Below are 19,815 nucleotides of genomic sequence, written 5' to 3' on the forward strand. Positions count from 1 at the left end.
TGCTACCAGATGAGAGGATGAGGGAAGACATCTTGGATTGATTCTTATAATGGTATTTTGGGCAGATGAGACAAAAATACATGATAAGAAATTTTAAAAATCTAAAATTAACACTTATAATAAATCTACAAGTTCTAAGAATAGAATTTTGGCACTACAACAAAAGTATAAAAATTGCCCCAGAGGAAAAGCTATGTTGAAGTTGCAGAGACATTTATAAAAAATTGCTACATAGGAAATAATAAATATTAAATCACTCCACTCCATCATGTCAAAGTTTAGTTGCAAGTGACTGCTAAAAATACATTACTATCCTTTTTAACTTTCTATTTTAATGCATATATTGAGCATTGACATTTTAATGATTTTTAGCATTAGTAATAATTATTAGCTAATTAAAGCAAACTATGCATGTGAAATAAGGGGAGAAATAAGAAAAACATTATGTGACAATGAGAAGAGGTATTTGTTAAAAGACACACAATTTTTTTTACTCAGAAACATAAAACAGTAAAACCTTGCCCTGACTGGGTGGCTCAGTTTCTTGGAACATTGACCCATCTACCAAAAGGTTGCAGGTTCAATTCCTAGTTAGGGTACACGCCTAGGTTGTGGGTTTGATAGCTGGTTGGGCTGCTTAGAGTAGGCAACCGATTGATGTTTCTCTTTCACAATGATCTCCACCCCCAATCAATAAACACATCCTTGGGTGAGGATTAAAAAGAAAGTAAAACCTTGAAGGTTTCATTTCTATCCTTTATCAGTTGCTTTTCAAATTTGATTGTGTTCATTGGTCAAAGAATTTTTGTTTTAAAATTGCTGACCCAACTTAGCAGCCTGAGTTGCTTTCATTATCATTAGAAACACGGCTTTGCAATAAAGATGAGGTTGACTATTTTGTGGTTGATGGATGAAGCAAAAATGGAATTCTTCAACTCTACAGATGAAGGCATCAGGCACCCTGGAAATTGGATATGGCTTAATAGCCCAAGAGAACAATTTTTACAACAGAATAGAATCCCTATCTTTTCCCCATGGATAAATCAGCTTTATTCAACTGAGAGTTGTGGGAATATATTTTGGCTAGGAAATGCATAGTTAGAAATCCATAGACTAAGAGAACTTCCTGAAATGTGGTTGGAAAATCGATATTTTGAAAATAAGATCTCAGCCTCAAAAAAGGCTCCAGGAAAAAGACTAATTCAGCTTTACAGTCTATCCTTGGAATGTCATATCTAGCTACTCTGGAGCAATGGTTGAGAACATGTTGTAGTAGCCCCAACTATAAAGGAAACATTAAAAATGTGTTGTCTTTACTCCCAGCACAACAAAGTGGAGAGAGAAATGTGTGGGAGAAGCTGAGATATATGAAGGCTATCTATCCTGGGATAATTTGATAGTGATTGATCTCAATCTATTAATTCAATATACTGAACACTAATTTTGGGGGCACTTACTGTGTGCTTGTACATGCTTTACATGCATTATTTTATTTAACCTTTACACCAGCTCTCATAGAAGTATGAGTGCAGGCAAGGAACCTGAAGAACAGGTTAAATGACTTGCCCAATGACACACAGTTAGTAATAGCAACTCTGTTCTAACCCAAGCATTCCGGCTTCACCCCCGGGGCTCCAAGCACTGTATTAAATAATTAGCGGGAAGCATATAAAAGAACAAACTCAAAACAAACAACGGTCTGTGGCAGAAAGGTCACAAATCATTACTATGCAGTTCCATTACTTTTTTCTCGTTTGACCTTTACTGTCAGCTACCTCCAGTGCATAAATCTGGGACATGTATTCATTTATCTCCACACTTTCTTTTTTCCCTCCAGAGCATGCAATATGTCTTTGTGTCCATGGTGTATACAGTACTTAATATGACCAAGGGTTTTCCATATGCTCTTAAATTCTTAATATTTTAGTTTGCTGTGCTAAGTACTATCTACAGTGAACGTGCACTGATTATGAAGGAATCAATGTTTCCCTCCTAAGTTCCCAAAGTCATTTAAGCACTGGGAAACGTATATGCAGACCATCTGGATGCTTTTGATGACTGCATTTGTAAGTGAATTAAGTATTTACTTCAAATCTAATCTAATGAGTTATGTAATGGGTAATACATCATTTATCACATAACTGCTATATGCCTAGAATTTTACTAGGTCCTGTGAAAGGAATCAGACACATGAAACAGTAAGAATTTTTCATAAATTGCTTTAATGATATTTCTATGCTTATAAGGTCTAATCAATTAATAATAAAGCCCACATTTTCACAAGTTCCAGAAACCTAAATGTTAAAGGAAAGCATGTAATATTTTAAAAAATTTTATCAGGAGAGAAAGATTCCTTAGACATCTATAAATGAACATGCCTTTTTAAAAAGCAGCAATCAAGACTTTCCTAGGATCTTCATCCCATTGTTTACAACTTACAAGTGACCTCCCTTTGTGTTTTACCAAGTTCTGTTTTTAGGGCATGACCTTGTTGCTGGGGCAGTGATGAATTAAATTTTCTGATTTGCAGCTCACCGAGAATGAATCAGTGATGGTGGTTATTTATTTATTTATTTATCTATTTATTTATTTTAGAATAAACCAGCAATGATGAGAATGTTGTCTCTGTTCAAATCTATAGTCTTTCTGCTCTTTTTGCAGGGAGAACCCTTCATGGGCCATTTTGGTGCTCATCCTCTTTGAAAACAACGTGGTGTCTGGGGATGATGAGAACTGCGAGACACGAAGTCTCAGGCACACAGATGGAAATGTAAACAGGAAGCCAGTGGGAAGTTAATTATCTGGCATCTGGCACTGAGAGCCAGCAGAAGCAAACAAGCCATCTCCACTGCCTTTTGACAAGATAGGGTTGCCCCCCGAAGACAAAGGTGGAACGTGGAGTCCCTCATTCTTATGCCTGCAACCAATGATTCATTGTTTAGTAGCTGCTGATGGCAGAAGAGGCCTCAATTACCCAGTGAATCTAGGACAGAAAAAAATACAACATCCCTTCTATGTGGCATCTCCAGATGCCACAAAAAATGGAATTTTCCATTGTTACATCAAAATGGGGTAGGTAATGAATGTCCTTTGGTTTTCAAGCTTTTTTTTCTTTTTGTGACTTTACAATCTCAGACTGTAGTCTTAATAGAAGACCACTGCCACTTAATTTCTTTCTTCCTGAATTCTATCCCTGGTTCAGGTAGAGGTCACTTTGCCTGGAGAATAGATTGATTTCTCTTAGGAGAAGGCATGAAGAAATAGCATCAGCTATTATATTGTCATTCATCACAGAGGCAAAGACTTAAGTACAAAATTTGCTGATGTGTTTAGGGTAGACAGAGACCAGCCGTGGTTGGGAAATTGGACTCAGAATAGTCTTGTGACACTAGTTAACACACAGGACTTGGGCGCCCCTGTGGGATTGTTTCAAATCAAGTGTTTGCTGACAAGAGAGCATCACTGTCTAGAGAGCTAGCTCATGCTGTCAGAGAAGGGAAGCTGGGGATTGGGAGATAGGAAATTTGCTGGTTCACACTACTAGCTCTATATGTCAGCTGTTGTCCAGAGTGAAAGGAGCTACCGACAAAGCAATCGTTCTCTGGTCCTGAAGTTTGATTTATCGGTTGATCAAGTTGGATGCAAAAATTTGCTGCCCGTGGGGAGAAAGGCAAACCTAAGGTCCCAAACAAGTTTTGTTTAGGACTCTTAAAGGTTACTAAGCTATAGAATTAGATTTTTCTACTTATGTTCCAACTAGTGGAAATACATTTATTAAGAACCATGGATTTGGATTCTAATTCCCGTATTATCATCTAATTGTGTGATTACGAAAAAGTGATGTGATGTCTCCAGGCTTCCTTGTGTTTAAAGTGAGTAAATTAGATTAGATCAACATCGGGGTCCTTTCAGTTGTAAAATGCAATTGTTCTAGCTTTTGCGTTTTTGGATCAGATTCATTACAGGATTTGGCCATTAGAAAATATAGATTAATTTAAAATTGGACTCCCCATTTATTACACTATACTACTATTTCCAGACATCTGAAGTGACATCATTTGGGTACCAATTTTTTTGTTTTTTTTTTTTCCCCTAACAGTTGGGTAAATAAATGTTTGTGGAGTAGGTGAAAAATAAATTCCTAACTTCAGCAACTTAATAGCTAAGTGCTTATGCGTTGAAAATGAAAACAAGGGAAGATGAATAGCATTTTGCCTCTGACTTTGGCATTTGTGACTTGCTAGGTTGGCAAAACGAGCACATCGTGAGTAAAAGTGAATTAAGAGTGACTGATTAATACCTTCTATGGCAAATGGCTTTCCCACGGTAAGAAGTTTGCAGTCAGCATCTATTGACACTTCATAATCCAGAAGGGCTTTGTCCATAATGAAGGCGTCTAGTTTCACTGGATCATTCCTATATTTAAGACCAAGAGAAGAAAAGCAAAAAAAGAAAATCATCAGTGGACAGGAAGTGCTAAGGCTGATGGCTGGCTTTGTTTAGGGGACAGAAACCTGGGCACTCAGGGCAGCACAAGCTAGCTGCTGACTCTGCCTTGTTGACATCTCACTGACCTGTAGAGAGCAGACCAGGAGACACAGCCACTGTTGTAGGACAGCATGACCTCTTTCCCATGGGTGTGCCTACCAGTTCCTTCATTACTTCCAAATCCAACAACAAAGCCAGGGAGACTCTGAATTGAATGGGAAGGTTCATTTCTCTTCCATTAACCAAAGGGCCTTTTTTTTTTTTGGTGCTAGGCACCGTATTTATTATTTTCCACACATTATCACTTGGAATGACCATGAGGTAGGTTGTAGTATCCCATTTTCACAGATGAAGAGATTGAGGCTCAGACACTTGAAGTAACTTGATCCAGGTTACATAGCTAGTAAGTGCTGGAGCTAGGTGGGCTCGTGCATCAGCTTTTGGAGATTCTTTCTTATTTTTTTCTGTCATGGTCACTATCATGTTCTTCCTAGACCAGGCATTATTTCAGATTTAGGAGTAGATGTAAGGAAACGCAAATAAGAGAGCTAGTACTTTTGGGGGAAAGGGAGTTAAGGTCTCTTTAAAGTCCATAGGCAAGCATTCAGTAAACCCAAGGGGAAACATCTGTCACAGGTCTTAGTAATCTGTTTTATTAATTTATCTCTGTAGCTTCATGTCTCATTCCCATCACAGGAGGAAGTTCTGGCAAGAGTCATTTAAGGAGTTGTCCCTGGACTGTATCAGTGAATTGGTTGTGGACTGGGCTTACGATGCCAACAGATGTCTTATACACCCTTCATGAGTTCTCCCCACTTTTTGGACACAGGCACAGAGACAGTCCAGAGGACAGCTATGCCTAGGCACCAGCTGAGCTCCCACTTACAAAGGGGGGCTGGGAAGGAGGAGTTTCAAAGAGAGTTGTTTAAGGTATATGTAATGACTGTTGTTTTTGGTCACCTCAAGGCCTTTTTTGGATGGCTGCAGGACATACATCCATTTAAAAAAGACTTTCTGACCCTCAGCGTTACCCAAACAGCTTGTCAAAGAAAACATCCCTTCTCCATCCTACCTGGGCTCAGTCATTCCTCACTTAGAGCCAAAAATGAGGCTATTGGAATCTAATATAGAGGAGAATATGGCCAGGGCCCATCAAAATCTAAAAGAGAAAGACATCCCTAGGCACCTCTACGATTCATCATGGGGCAGGATGTGTATGGGGCAAAGACATGGATGACTTTGGGGCACACATGAACCCATCTTAAGTAGGTCAGTTCTTTTCTTGGTGCCAGTGAACATTGCTTCCTCCTCATTCAGGAAGTAAAATTGCCAATTCACAATACATCTTCCTTTCCATGCAGTATTGGAGGTCTATGTTTAACTTTAACCAAAATGACAGAATACCTCCTAGTTCTGCAGCTGTGGGAAGCTTCAGAAAGGGTTGGGGATGTGAATTGTCTCATAGGAGCTGATGATGAGGAACCTTAATGGAATCTTGGCAATAAAATCAAAATTGAACTGAAACATGTTTCTCCAATCAAAGTTTTACTGCTTTAGTAACAGAATGTACCTTGGGAGCTACACAGTGACAAGTTACCATTTACCAATACTTTGCAAATATTTGTAGTTGCAATAACAATAGAAAGAATTGGGGTTCAGTTTTTCTAACAAGTAATTCCTGAGGTCCATTGTCAGTAGTATCCTTAAATAACTACACCTGATTTCAGACTGCACAGGGTAGCTCACAGACTCCCCTGGGGTCCTGAGTCACCGGTGAAGATGGGTGAGATCCAGGTATAAATAGCCTCTAGACAGGCTGAATCATCCTTTCAGTTGGCAGAGCCTGTGGTTGTTTCTTCCATTATTGACCTGGGCTCTTTTTGAGAGGTCATTTTATAATAAATAAAATGCACAACACAGTCATACATAAACATGCTAAAATAAATGAACAATTTAATAGGGCTTTATTTTTTAAGAAAAGCATCACCTCAGAAAGCAGGGCGCTAAGTAAGTAGGACTAAGCCCAGGGAAATTTGGATAGGAGTGGGAAGGGACAGGTTTAACATGAAAGGAACCTTGCATGTACAGAGCACTTCAGGGTTGTGCCCTGTAGGTGAAGGTGTTGGGATATCAGGGGGGTAACATGAGGACTGTGGTTGCTCAGAGTGGTGGTTAAGAGCTTAGGCAGTGACTAGGTCAAAAGGGGAGAGAGAAGCCCAGATATTAGATGGGAGAGGACATTTATGGTAAGCTCTGCTGTATTCCAATTTCACCTCAATTAATGAATCACCTAGGAAGCTTGTTAAAATGCAGATTCTGGGATGGGTCCTACATTCTACATTTCTCACATCTCCCAGGTGCTAACTAGAACATGGATGTTACTGAAACACGGACATTCTTTGAATATCCAGGACCTACTCTTCTGTTATGGCTCCTAGACCAGCCTACAGCAATGGTTGGATTCTAGAGACTTGATTCTAGTCCTGAGTCTCCACTTGTTAGCTGTCTCACCATGAACAAGTTGCTTCTTCCAGGCCTCAATTTTTCATCTGAACCCACTTTTCTAACAATTTCTTCTCTCCAGGGTAGAGTGGGGTCACCTCTGCCCACTGGGGCCTTTTTAGGTGAAGCTCCCAGAATCATGAATACCCTGAGGTGAGTGGAGCTGGGTAGAGCAGAGTGGCCCTTTGCACCCCTTTCTTAGAGAAGAACCTGGTATGTCAGCCATTGCTACCTCGCTGGGAGCCACTGCTATCTTCCTGACATCTTCCTGCCTCTCTCAGCCATGCGTTTGCCTGAAGAAGAGAATACAGGAGGAGCTTGGAGGCCAAGGAGCACTAAACTCTGTATCTGAGAGGGACTCTAATGCTTTAGTGTTTTTGCAAAATTAAAAGTGCCATTTTGCAGTATTTGAGCACCCTATGTAACTTTGCAAATCTGAGAGCACAAGTCTTCCTCTCTAATTCTAGTTACAAGTCCACAAGATTGTTTTAGAGGCCTGTCACTAGAGCTTTCGAGAAACACATAACTAGCCATTCTGTCCCATGAAGCTATTTATTTTTCCTTTTGTCTCAAAGAATTTGGGGTGGCAGATTCTGCTGTCCATTGGGAAGATTACTGTGGTTGACCACAGAGACACCAGTTTCCTGAAGCTGCACAAGTTTGGAGGTTTGAATGTATGTCATTGTCCTGGGACCAGTAGGCAGGAGGGAGAGGACTGCTCATTCTTATGCTGGGTGCTTGTCAGAAATCTTTCCTTCCCTTTTCTCAGGCCAACCAGGTGAGCAGATCCATAGATGCACCACCCTCCTTTGCATTCTGTCTCACTGAATTATAACCTCCAATATCCTGCCATGGAGATAGGAGTACTTCTCATAAATACGTTTCTTTTCCCTTTTTTTTTTTTTTGAGACGGAGAGATGCATCAATGTGTGGTTGCCCATCATATGCCCCTTCTAGGGACCTGATCCACACCCAGGCATGTACCCTGATTGGGAACCAAACCAGTGACCCCTTGGTTCACAGGCTAGTGTTCAGTCCACTGAGCCACCCCAGCCAGGGCTGCTTCTCATAAACTCTGATGAGAAGGATACAGGCATGGGATCATTGCTTTTTATCTTATTTCCTTTCTACAGGAGATCTCTAAGAAAACTTCCACTTCTTTGTGAAAAGAGGAGACAGTCCACTGGCTTAGAAATTCACTGTGAAGGAAGAAAGGGTTGCTTTGGGACACTTTATCCTCTGGCCACATTCCCTGAGTGCTTGATCATTTCTGCACCATTGTTTTCTCAAGTAAAGTCAAGCCAACATTTATTTCCCCCACCATCTGCTACCCTAATGACCCCACTGGCACTTAGAGAAAGTCTATTGCCAAGTTGGCACTATGCAGGTAACTAGTAATTTAGGTCACAGAAGTAAATGCCCACTATTCCATATTGGATCTCACACAGTGTGAGGTATTACTGAACACACAGTGGGTATATTTAGCTGTCATTAAAAAGAAACAACAGGCACTGAATCAGAGAACTTTTTGGACCCAAGAGGTTGACACTCACTTCAGAAACTCCACTCCATTGGGGGTGGCTGGTACATTATACCTTCTCATGTACTCATGCATCTCTGGGAAGCTTTGCCTCACGTAATCTTCAGCACTGCTTTCCCGGACAGTTCCAAAGCGGAAGCCTTGGGACGGATGATGGAGCTATGAGAAAAAGAAATGTCTTTAATATAAATTAGTCTTAGAATTTTCTTCTTCCATCACTCTAAAAATCTAGTAATGTATAATTTTATGCCACATGCAGGCATAAATATGCACATAGAAATGTGCAGACATAGGGAGATGCTCTTTCCTATCCTAGCTTTCACATCAGTAATTGTTCTGTCTTTCAGAAGCAAAGAAACACAAAACAATTTTCTTCTTTTTGTTGAGAACTTATCACAATTCTTTAGAAGCTGTATAAATTGGGATGTAGAGTCAATCTCATTATTATAAATTGCACATCAGACATAATACATGGTTAAGGTAATAAATGAAAGATTGTGCTCCTTCTTGGTTAGAATGAGACAAAGTCCAACTTAAAACTTTGCATACTGGGACTGAAATATACCTGACCCAAAGCAATGACTATATCTCTTTTATGTTTATCTGTCTTTATGCTGTACAACAGATCCTCAAATAATATTTTGTTCATGCCTTTTCATGAGATACCATAGGAACTTAACTCTTGCCTATATCAATTAACCGATGGTAAAACTGATTTTTGTTAACGTTGTTTTGCCACAGTTCCAAAAACCTATCAATGAATTAGGAAAGAACTTACTGTATTATATGTCAAGTCTGTAGAATTTATTTTTGGTGTTACTAAGAAATGATCTTTCCTTTAAGTATTATCCAATGCTGAGTCATGCTGTATATTTGCTCAAATGGAATAGTAGGTAAGACAATTAGGAGCAACAGAGGAGAAGGGGAGCAGGAATAGACCCAGTAATATCCTAGTTCTCCAAGGGCAAGACCTCCCAGTGGGGACCCGTGCACTGGGCATCCTGCAGAGGCTTCTGCCACTAGGACAGCTGAGACAGAGCACATGAAACATTATTATCCTTGAAAGGTGCACACAAGTGTTAATGTGGAAACTAGACAGATTATTTCAAATATAAGAATGAACTGGGGTTGGACCATATCACGAAAATAGTAGAACACCCTGTAATCAGCAGTATTTTTGAGATGATGCTTCTCCACAATTGTTACGGTAAAGTTTTTGCAGTGTTGGTTTTGCTTCATGTTAAGACGTTTGATATCATTGGTTCTGGAGCCCTGGGGACAGGAATCCATGGATGGGCTTCATGGAATTTATAAAGTTCCTAAAACTGTAGGCAACATGTAATGTAAACATGTGTTGGTAATTTTCCTCTATGGGGGAGATAGCAGAGAGGTGTTTTTTTTAATAATTAGATTTTCAAGTAGTTTACAAGCCAAAAGTGTTCAGAACTCACTGAATATGGTAACAAATAACTCACATTGGACAATGAATTAGTGTTGACACACACAAGTGTCTAACAATGCGGCAATGGTTAAATTATATGACACATTTGTAAAATGTTATGCAACATATAAGTATGTTCATGAAACATATTGAACAAAACAAGATGAATGCTCCCATGACAAATAAATAAAAAGCTTTTGTAGGGTATGGTTGAAATCAAAGATGCATTATTATTATAAATGCTGTGATCCCCCACATGTGTCATATTTGGAGACACCCACGCATTTGGAGGAAAATGTGTCAAGATGCCAGCAATGTCTGTCCCACTGGTGGTGAATACGGGTGTGCTTATTTATTTTTACATTGTCTACAGAAACATGCTTTATGATTTAAGTAGAAAAAAACTTTATTTTACAACAAGCAAAATAAATCACTCACTAATTTACTCAAAATTCATTGAGGACTTAAGCGCATGCAGCTATCAGAGTTACTGGGGCCACAAAGGTAAATGCCCACAATTATTGCCACATAGGAACTCACCACCTGGTTGTTCACGATATTTCATTCATTCATTTATCACAGGTACCTCAGGTTCCTATTGTGGACACTTGGTATCTGACAGGTGCTCTAAACATGTTCATTGAATGACTTTTACACTGTTCTTTCATCCTCTCTTTACCCACCGAACTTTCATTCATCCTTCTGCCCTCAGCTGGGTCATCCCTTCCCTGACCTGTGGTCTGTGCCAGATCACCCTTACACAAAGCCCTCATTGCACACACTTTTCTTTCATAAAACTTAACAGAGCAGCACTTTTTACATTTAATTGTGTAATAGTTTAATACTGAGACTTTCAGTTTCTTCAGTGGACAGGAAGTTCATTGTAAACTATTGAACTGACTTGCATTCCAATGACTTTCATCATGTAGTTGCTCGATAAAATGCTTGATGAGTAACTGACCAATAACTATTCTTTGAACCCAGAGGAAATGAAAGATTTGTCATCCCAGTTAGTACAAATGGGGCTAAAAACATAGCTTATACCTAAAGCTTTTGAAATGAACCCTCCTTTTCAGGTAAAAGGGTTTTAGTTCAGTGATTAAATAATTTTTGTCTCAGATATGAAAGTCATTCCTTTTCAAAGTCCATTTTCTCACATTATGCTGTGGCAATACTTTCACAATCTACAATTGTTTCTAGGCAAACTCTGGGACTGTTTTCCCTGCTGAGTAGTGTATCACTACATCAGTCCCTCCCCAGACACCGGCTGGAGTTGCGAGCCAGCAGGCACTGGCTCAGAATTCCAGTGGAGGACTGGCCCTCTTCCTCTGGGTACCTTTCAGATGCCTTTGCTCATGGGTTCCCACATCTGCCTCACATGGCTCTAATGTCTGGGAAGGAAGCAGTTTTGAGGTTTTGAGAATGGAAAGTTCTTTAAGGATTAAGATGAATAACCTAACTCCACGAGAGAAAGCATTTTTTTAGGATCATAGGGACCTGCTCTAATTTGGAGATGTTTTGCAATGCTGCCACCTCTCTGGTCCACGCCACCATCATTTCTGCTCCTGCACATTGCTTCTCTTCCCCTCTGACCCAGTCAGAGCAATCTTGTTAGAGCCCAAATATGACCGTGCCCCTCACTTGCTTAACACCCATCAATGGCTCCCCACTGCTTTTGGAATGAAATTGAAGCATTCTTCATGTGGCCTAAGGTTCAGAACCATCTTGCTCCTGCCTTCTTCTCTCCATCCTTATCTCCCCACTCTCCCTGGGACCCTCTAATTTTTAGCCAGTTCTATCAGTTCTTCCAATGTATATATTTTTTAATTGATCAGAGCTCTTTCCCATAATCTTCATGTAGCTAATTCTTAAAGTTGCTCCTCAGAGAACTCTGAGCTGACTCCCATTGTACCCTGCAATTTCACACAGTATTGATAACACTTGCAATTATCAATATTTGTTCAATGTCTGCTCTTCTGCTAGCTTGTGAGTTTCCACGAGGGCAGAGCCCCTGCCTACCTCATTTGTGTGGTCATAAGTCCTGAACGTACAGCTGCTATTATGGTCATCATCGTCATCATCATCACTATGCAACAAATACACTGCTCAGCACATAGTAGATGCTTGAGAAATATTGGTTTAATAAGTTATCGTTATTAACACAGAATGCTGTTAGGTAGACACATTACCAGTTTGATACTTTTGTTACACCTCATGTTGTCTGTTCCCTTAAAAATTAATTTTCCCTTTAATTCTTAATTTAATTCATTTAAAACCACATGTCCTTTTTATTTCTGTGTGTGAGCTTCTAATGGAAAAAACAATGGGCCACCCAGCAGTCACAGAGTAATAGAAGCAGAAAAGGGATCAAAGAAGTGAATGATGCCACCCCATGGACTAACATAGCCTGTCCTGAGTGTGCCCATGTGGTGTGTAATTCAAACAACCAAGGACATCAGAAACCCTGAATCAAGGAGGGGGGATAAAAGTACACAAAGAGCAAAAGCATTTGAGCTGGATTACAGCTATCACCAGGAAGTCCCAGAGAGAAAAGAATTTCTTTAAAATCTGAGCTAAATATTTCACCGGCTCTTCCAAGTCTGTTTATGTTTGCATCAGCCTCTTCAGGCCTTGGGGAAATATGTGTGGTTAAACTATCTATTTGTGTGTGAATTGTTCAGTATTAATGGAATACTGAACTTTACCCAGAGCACCTACACAGGGAATAGTCAGATAAATACTTAAAAGACAGCAGAGAAATGGCTCAGAACAAAATAGAAGCAAACTCAAGAAATAATCAACCTAAGCTTGTATGTCTAAGGTAACTGTGATGTTTTAGATTAAAAAAATATCCTAATATTGAATGCATTCATTTAAGGCCTACATCTGTATTTATCTGAGATTGATACTTAAATAATAAATGGAATGTAGCACTGGACCTGGGACAATGTTTTCTGAAACTGGGTGGAAAGGGCCATTCTTAGCTTGCCCGATGGAATTCATTTAGAACCTATGGACTCTATAATATCGGATGGGGTCAGAATTTGGAGGCTCTTTAAAAGTCACCTGCTCAAATTGTCCACTGATGCCTAGGTCCTTTATAGCAAAGATAAATACACCACCTGTAGTTTCCTCAAAATGTAGATTCTGTTTCATGAGGGCTAGGTTGGAGCCTGAGAGTGCATGTCTAACTAGTTCCCAGTTGATGCTGATACCTTGGTTCATGGGCCAGACTGAGTAGAAGGGCTTTATTTATAACATCTCCATGAAGTGCCTCTTAAGCCTCTGCTTGAATATCTCCAGTGATAAGGAATGCCTCTTGAGGCATATCTTATGTACATGAAGGATAATTTTGTGTCCCAATCTCTTTGAATCTATTCAAATATTTGAATCTATAACAATAACAATAGCAATAATGAAATAACAGGTAATATTTTCAAATATTTACTATATGCAAATACGTTAAAATCTAACGAGTGCTAATATTATTTATTATTACACAGGAAGAGCTGAGATTCAGGGATATTGTTTAAGACCAGCAGAAAGTGATACATGAAGATATGACTGACTCTGTCTGACCCTTCCCTGGCTCTGCCTTCTGCTTTTACAGACATGTGTTGTCCAAGGTCTCATGATAACTTAAAAATATATATACCTGTCTGCACTACAATTTCAAAGTCATTTTGGTTAGTGTTGGTGTGGCCATTGAATTTATATTGTAAGTGAGGACACTTCTTTAAAAGGGGGCACTATTGATAATTACACGGGAACCACAGGCACACTAGGGTGGTCCCCAGCAGACAGAAATGTGTGTTCTCCAAATTATCACTCAGGCTTTGAACCTTAGGAGAGTGATTTTCAAACTTTTTCATCTTATGGCACACATAGACTAATTACTAAAATCCTGCAGCATAGCAAACAATATACTTTTTGCTGGTCTAATAAAAAATAGGTATAATTTTGATTCATTCACAATGGGTGGCTATTGTTGTGTTGGCTGTTGTCATTTTTTTGTTTGAAAATCTGAGAAAAGTAGTCAGTGTCCCTGACTAAATGGTTAGGTATGGCATGTTTTAAAAATTCTTGTGGCACACCAGTGTGCCACAGTATACCAGCTGAACATTGCTACCTTAGAATATAGAAAAACGAGGCTGGAAGTAATGTTTCTGATCTCTACTCAGTTTTCAATGTGAATTGCAGAGTTATTTATGTTGTAATTCTTTTTTCCATGTTATTCTTATTTTCTTCCATAGAAGCTAGGTTCTCCATTTAAATTTAAGCTTTTTATTGTCTCTCTCTTTATTTTAGTCTGAAATCCTGTCTGTTATATCAGCTAATCTCACGCCAGCATATCCTTTGACATCATGTTTGACTTGTGTGAGCTTTGGCCCAGGTTGTTCAGACAACTGGAGTCCTCGTACCAAATCCCTCATATAGGCCAAGGCTCAGCAAATTATGCCCCATGGGCCAAATCCAGCCTGCTACCTGTTTTTGGAAATTAAGTTTTATTGGCACACAGTCATGCCCATTCACTTACATGCTGTTTATGGCTGCTTTTACACTACTACTTACTGCCCTTACTACTTAATGGGCATGCTGAGACAAAAATATGGCCCAAATGAAAGAAAAGATCAAAGGTCCAGAAAAAAACACAACTAAATGATGAAGAGATGGCCAACCTATGAGATGCACAGTTCAAAGCACGGGTAATCAGGATGTTCACAGAACAGTAGAGTTGAGTAGGTGGGAAAGAAACTATATGGTTTCACAATGTCTAAAATATTTTTTATCTGGTCCAAACAGAAAATGTTTGCCAGCCCCTGGCATAGACAATATTGATCTAATTATTTCCTTAAGTCCCATTATTTCAAATTCTCCTCTCTATTCAAAAATCCAACTTCTGGCCAAGATGGAGGCATAGGTAGATACACTTTGCTTCCCTGCACAACCAAAAGAAGGACAACAACAAATTTAAAAACAAAAATTACCAGAACTGCCAAAAGTTCAAACTGTATGGAAGTCTGACAACCAAGGAGTTAAAGAGGAAACATTCAACTAGACTGGTAGGAGGGGCGGAGATAGGTAGCCAGGGTGGAGAGGATGCATAGCAAGGCAGTGGCTGGCAGAGCAGGAGGTCCCACAGTTGTGTGTGGATAAACCAGGAGGGACAACTGGGGAACCCGACAGACCTTGCAATCTAGGGTCCCAGTGTGGGGAAAATACAGCCTCAAAACCTCAGACTGGAAAAACCTGTGGGGGTTGTGATATTAGGAGAACCTCCCAGCCTTACAGGAGAGTTCACTGGAGAGACCCACAGGGTCCTAGAATGTACACAAAACCACCCACCTTGGAATCAGCACCAGAAGGGCCCAATTTCCTTGTGGGTAGAGGGAGAAGTGACTGAAAGCCAGCTGAGAGCTGAATAAGCTGCATTGTTCCCTCTCAGACCACTCCTCTATATACAGCACCACAATGCAGCTATGTGGGTTGCCCCCCCATGGCAAATACCTAAGGCTCTGCACCCCTTACTACTTAATGGGCATGCTGAGACAAAAAATATGGCCCAAATGAAAGAACAGGTCAAAGGTCCAGACAGAAACACAACTAAGTGATGAAGAGATAGCCAACCTATGAGATACACAGTTCAAAGCACTGGTAATCAGGATGTTCACAGAAATAGAAACAAAATAGAGGAAAAAGTGAAGGCTATGAAAAGCGAAATAAAGAGAACCAACAGTGGAGGGAAGAAAATGGAGACTCAAGTCAATTATTTGGAGCAGAAGGAAGAAATAAACATTCAACCAGAACAGAATGAAGAAACAAGAATTCAAAAAAATGAGGACAGGCTGAGGAACCTCTGGGACAACTTTAAACCTTCCAACATCCAAATCAGAGGGGTGCTAGATTGAGAATAGTAAGAAGTGCAAAGTTCAAAACTTATTTGAAAATATAATGAAGGAGAACTTCCCTAATGTGGCAAAGGAAATAGATTTCTAGGAAATCCAGGAAGCTCAGAGTTGGGTCCAAAAAAGTTGGACCCAAGGAAGCACACACCAAGGCACATCATAATTATGTTATCCAAGATGAAAGATAAGGAGAGAATCTTAAAAGCAGCAAGAGAAAAGGAGAAAGTTACCTACAAAGGAGTGCCCATAAGACTATCAGCTGATTTCTCAAAAGAGACTTTGCAGGCAAGAAGGGGCTGGAAAGAAGTATTTGAAGTCATGAAAGGCAAGGACCTACATCCAATATTACTCTGTCCAGCAAAGCTATCATTTAGAATGGAAGGGCAGATAAAGTTCTTCCCAGATAAGGTCAAGTTAAAGAAGTTCATCACCACCAAGCCCTTATTATATGAAATGTTAAAGCAACTTATTTAAGAAAAAGAAGAATGAACAGTAAAATGACAACAAACTCACAACTATCAACAACCAAACCTAAAAAACCAAAAATGAGCTAAGGAAACAACTAGAACAGAAACAGTTTCACAGAAATAGAGATCACCTGGAGAGCTATCAGTGGGGAGAAGCAGGGGGGAGAATTGGGAAAAAGGTACAGGAATAAGAAGCATAACTGGTAGGCACAGAATAGACAGGGGCAGGCTAAGAATAGTATGGGAAACGGAGAAGCCAAAGGACTTGTATGCACGACCCATGGACATGAACTAAGGTGGGGGAATGATGGTGGGGGTACGGTACAGGGTGGAGGGGAATAAAGGGGAGAAAAAATGGGGCAACTGTTATAACATGATCAATAAAATATATTTAAGAAAATAAAAAATATATACCATCAGTCACTTAAGAGATTCCATCTTTGCAGGTAAATGACCAGAGGTAGGTTTGATAACTCTTAGCAGGCTTCCTGGCACTGCCCAGATTTAGGCTTTGATATGCAATGAGATACACCTCATTTCTCCCTGCATGGAGTATTCAGTCCTCTAGCAGGAGGTCCTCCTTAGGTCTGAGTTGCTCAAGAAACCAGAGGGATGAAGCCAGCTAAGGAGAGCAGGGTTTATTAGCAGGGAGTAGGAGGGAAAGTGGGGCCAACCGAGGGAGATTCAAAGGAAAGTGGGGTGAACCAAGGGAGGCTGGGGAGCGAAGCAAGGGAGGTTAGGACTCGTGGGGGAAAGTGGAGCCAACAAAAGGAGGTTGGGACTCACTTGGTTGTTTTTAGATCAGGGTTTTTTGTTTGTTTGTTTTTAAAATTTTAATGGTTCAAGTACAGTTTTCTGTCTTTTACTCCCATCCCAGCCCACCCACCTATCCCTCCCCACCTCCCTCCCATTTCCACCCCCCCTAGTTTTTGTCATGTGTCCTTTATATTTGTCTCTGTAAACCCTTCCCATTCACCCCTGAAATTCTCCTGAAATTTCCTCCCCTCTGGTCACTGTCAGCCTGTTCTGTATTTCAGTGTCTTTGGTTATATTTTGCTTGTTTGTTTGTTTTGTTGATCAGGGTCTTTAAACGCAAAAACTTGCGGTTGGGGTATGAGAGTCTGACTGGCTAGAGGTGGTTGCTGGGTGAAAGCTGCATCCTGTTATGCCGGATAAGCCGACCCCAGACCCTAATCTTCCTGGTTGGGGCCTGCAGGCAGCTCCCCACAGTGCCATTTTCTCGCCTGGTGATTTTCATTCCTCCTAGGCCTCCCTAGATCTAACTGTCCTGACTGCTCAGTCCTTTGTTTCTTGCTAAGGCCAACTTACAGGGAAGCTCCAGTTACAAAATTTCAAATTGAAGCATGAATGCTGTGTGGACTAATTTTAAAGTTAATTTTAAATCCCAGGGACAGGGAGTGTTGCAGCAGCCTCCATAGGTGTGAGGTTTTTGAGGGCCAACCTACTCTGGCTGAGTGGTTTCATCTCATTCTTTTCTTTGCCACTTTCCTCCATTACTCCTCCTTTTGATGCAGACTTCGTTAGAGACAGAAACTATAGATAATATTTTCTACATTATTTCTTCCATTATTTTAATAATGATAATAGCCAACCCTTAATGGATAGTTCCATTCCAGGCACTGTGCCAGGCTCTTAAATTAATCACTTTGTTTAATTTTCACAGCATCCTTTTTTGGGTACACAGAATCATTATCCCTATTTCAAAGAAGAGAGAACTGACATTTGAAGTGCCGAAGCAACTTCTTGCCCAAGGCCACACACAGCCAGAAAGTGGCAGATCAAGGAACTGAGTCCAAAACCCTGAAAACTTATACTATTAATCTCTAGTTCACACTGCTTGGGGGAAAGATGCTTTTTCTTGGAGTAGCTATGGATAAACTAGGCATTCCTCAAGCCTATTGGTCAACTTAATCCAAACAACTAGTGCCAGCTTAAAGCAGTAAGACAAAGAGCCCATATCCTTTGGGTTTTTAAACGAGGTGTTTATCAGTTACAGCAACAGCAGCAAAAACAGCAGTGTTTTGAACTGTGCTGTTTACAAACTCATTCATGCATATTATTCCACTCACCAGGCACAAGCAGTCTGATAGTTTCTGTGTTCTATTCATTGACGGTAAAAAATGAGCTAGATAGATTGGCCAAGCTTCCTAAAATAAACACATTCATCCTGGATCCCATTGGGGCAAATGCTTGTGCTCAGTATCCAACAGTCTTGGGGTGGCTGTCAGCGGGCTGAGCCCTGCTCCTTCCTCCTCCGCCCTTGTCAGTCCAGGCTATGAGTAAAGATAAGCAGTTGGAGATCATTTAGTTTATTCATTTATTTTTATAGATAATAATTAAGGTGGGCTCTATTTTTTATTTTTAGTGTGTTTATTGATTTTAGAGAGATGGGGGGATAGAGAAAGAGAGAGAGAAACATCGATTGGTTGCCTCCCATTTGCACCCTGACTGGGGATTGAACCTGCAACCTAGGTCTCTTCCCTGACTGGGAATCAAAACCCCAACCTTTTGCTGTATGAGATGACACTCTAACCAACTGAGCCACACCAGCAAGGGCAAGGGAGCTCCCCATGTGTTAGGTACTGTACTAAAACGTTAACAAAGGTGATCTAATTCAAGCCTCATAACAACACTATGAGATATTTATTATCATTTCTAGCTTTGGCACACAAGAAACTAAGGCTTGTGTTTAAATAAATTGCTCAGGCAAGAGGCATACAGGAGGGGTCTGAACTTTGCCAGTCTCCGGATTTAGGCCCTTGATGAGAAACGTGAAGAAGGGACTTGCTCCAGGTCACACAAATAATGCACAGGCGAGCCTGAAAAACCCTCACGCAGGCCCAGACATAGCTGTATTGCATGTTCCCCTCCCTAAATGAATATGGCTGATAAAAATACTTGTTCTTTATTTCTTCTTTATAATGTTAATGATGAACAACACTTTCCCATCTACTCTTTATGAAACTGTAAGCTTCCAGTCTTTATTTCCTTCTCTAAAAATAATTTCCTGAATTAAATTTGCTCAGCCACATCCACGAAATGGCCCTGCAGTGCTCATTCACCAGGCCTCTCGATGTCCTGGGGGTCTTCCTGTCCCAGGCATAGGGATACACGGGGAGAGCCTGTCAACACGGTCTTTACAGTGTCCAGTCTTCAGACACTATAGAGAGCAAACCAAAGAGTTACAGACTTTCTACGGGGAAATTATCATTATTCTGCTACCAACGTTCTGTTTATGTCTTTCGTCTTCCCCTTCTTTTTCCACGTAAGTCATTTTGTTTTGCTTCTCTGACCCTGCTCTCAGTGTCTTACTCTCTTCGTCTGGGGCAGCCTCTCCTTTTCAGCTCACGGAGACCCTTCCAATCGTCTTACTCAACATCCCCTTCAAATCCCATTTTATGTCGAGTGATCTTGTAGCGCTAAGTCCGTTTCTCCCTTCTGTGTCAGACT

The 19,815-nt window shown here is 40.4% G+C and overlaps 1 protein-coding gene across 3 annotated transcripts in view; it reads right to left on the reverse strand.

Annotated features, from left to right (window-relative positions):
- GRIN3A (glutamate ionotropic receptor NMDA type subunit 3A) overlaps positions 1-19,815 on the reverse strand; it is a 164,820-nt gene that overhangs the window by 45,630 nt on the left and 99,375 nt on the right. For all 3 annotated transcript variants that reach the window (XM_028531093.2, XM_036021984.1, XM_036021985.1), the window contains exons 5-6: positions 8,544-8,689; positions 4,301-4,416 (exon numbers count right to left, since the gene is read on the reverse strand). In XM_028531093.2, coding sequence (XP_028386894.1) covers positions 4,301-4,416; positions 8,544-8,689 — 262 coding nt within the window. The remainder of the gene's footprint in view (positions 1-4,300; positions 4,417-8,543; positions 8,690-19,815) is intronic.

This window comes from Phyllostomus discolor, chromosome 3, assembly GCF_004126475.2.
Source record: "Phyllostomus discolor isolate MPI-MPIP mPhyDis1 chromosome 3, mPhyDis1.pri.v3, whole genome shotgun sequence".
Taxonomy (NCBI): Eukaryota; Metazoa; Chordata; class Mammalia; order Chiroptera; family Phyllostomidae; genus Phyllostomus; species Phyllostomus discolor.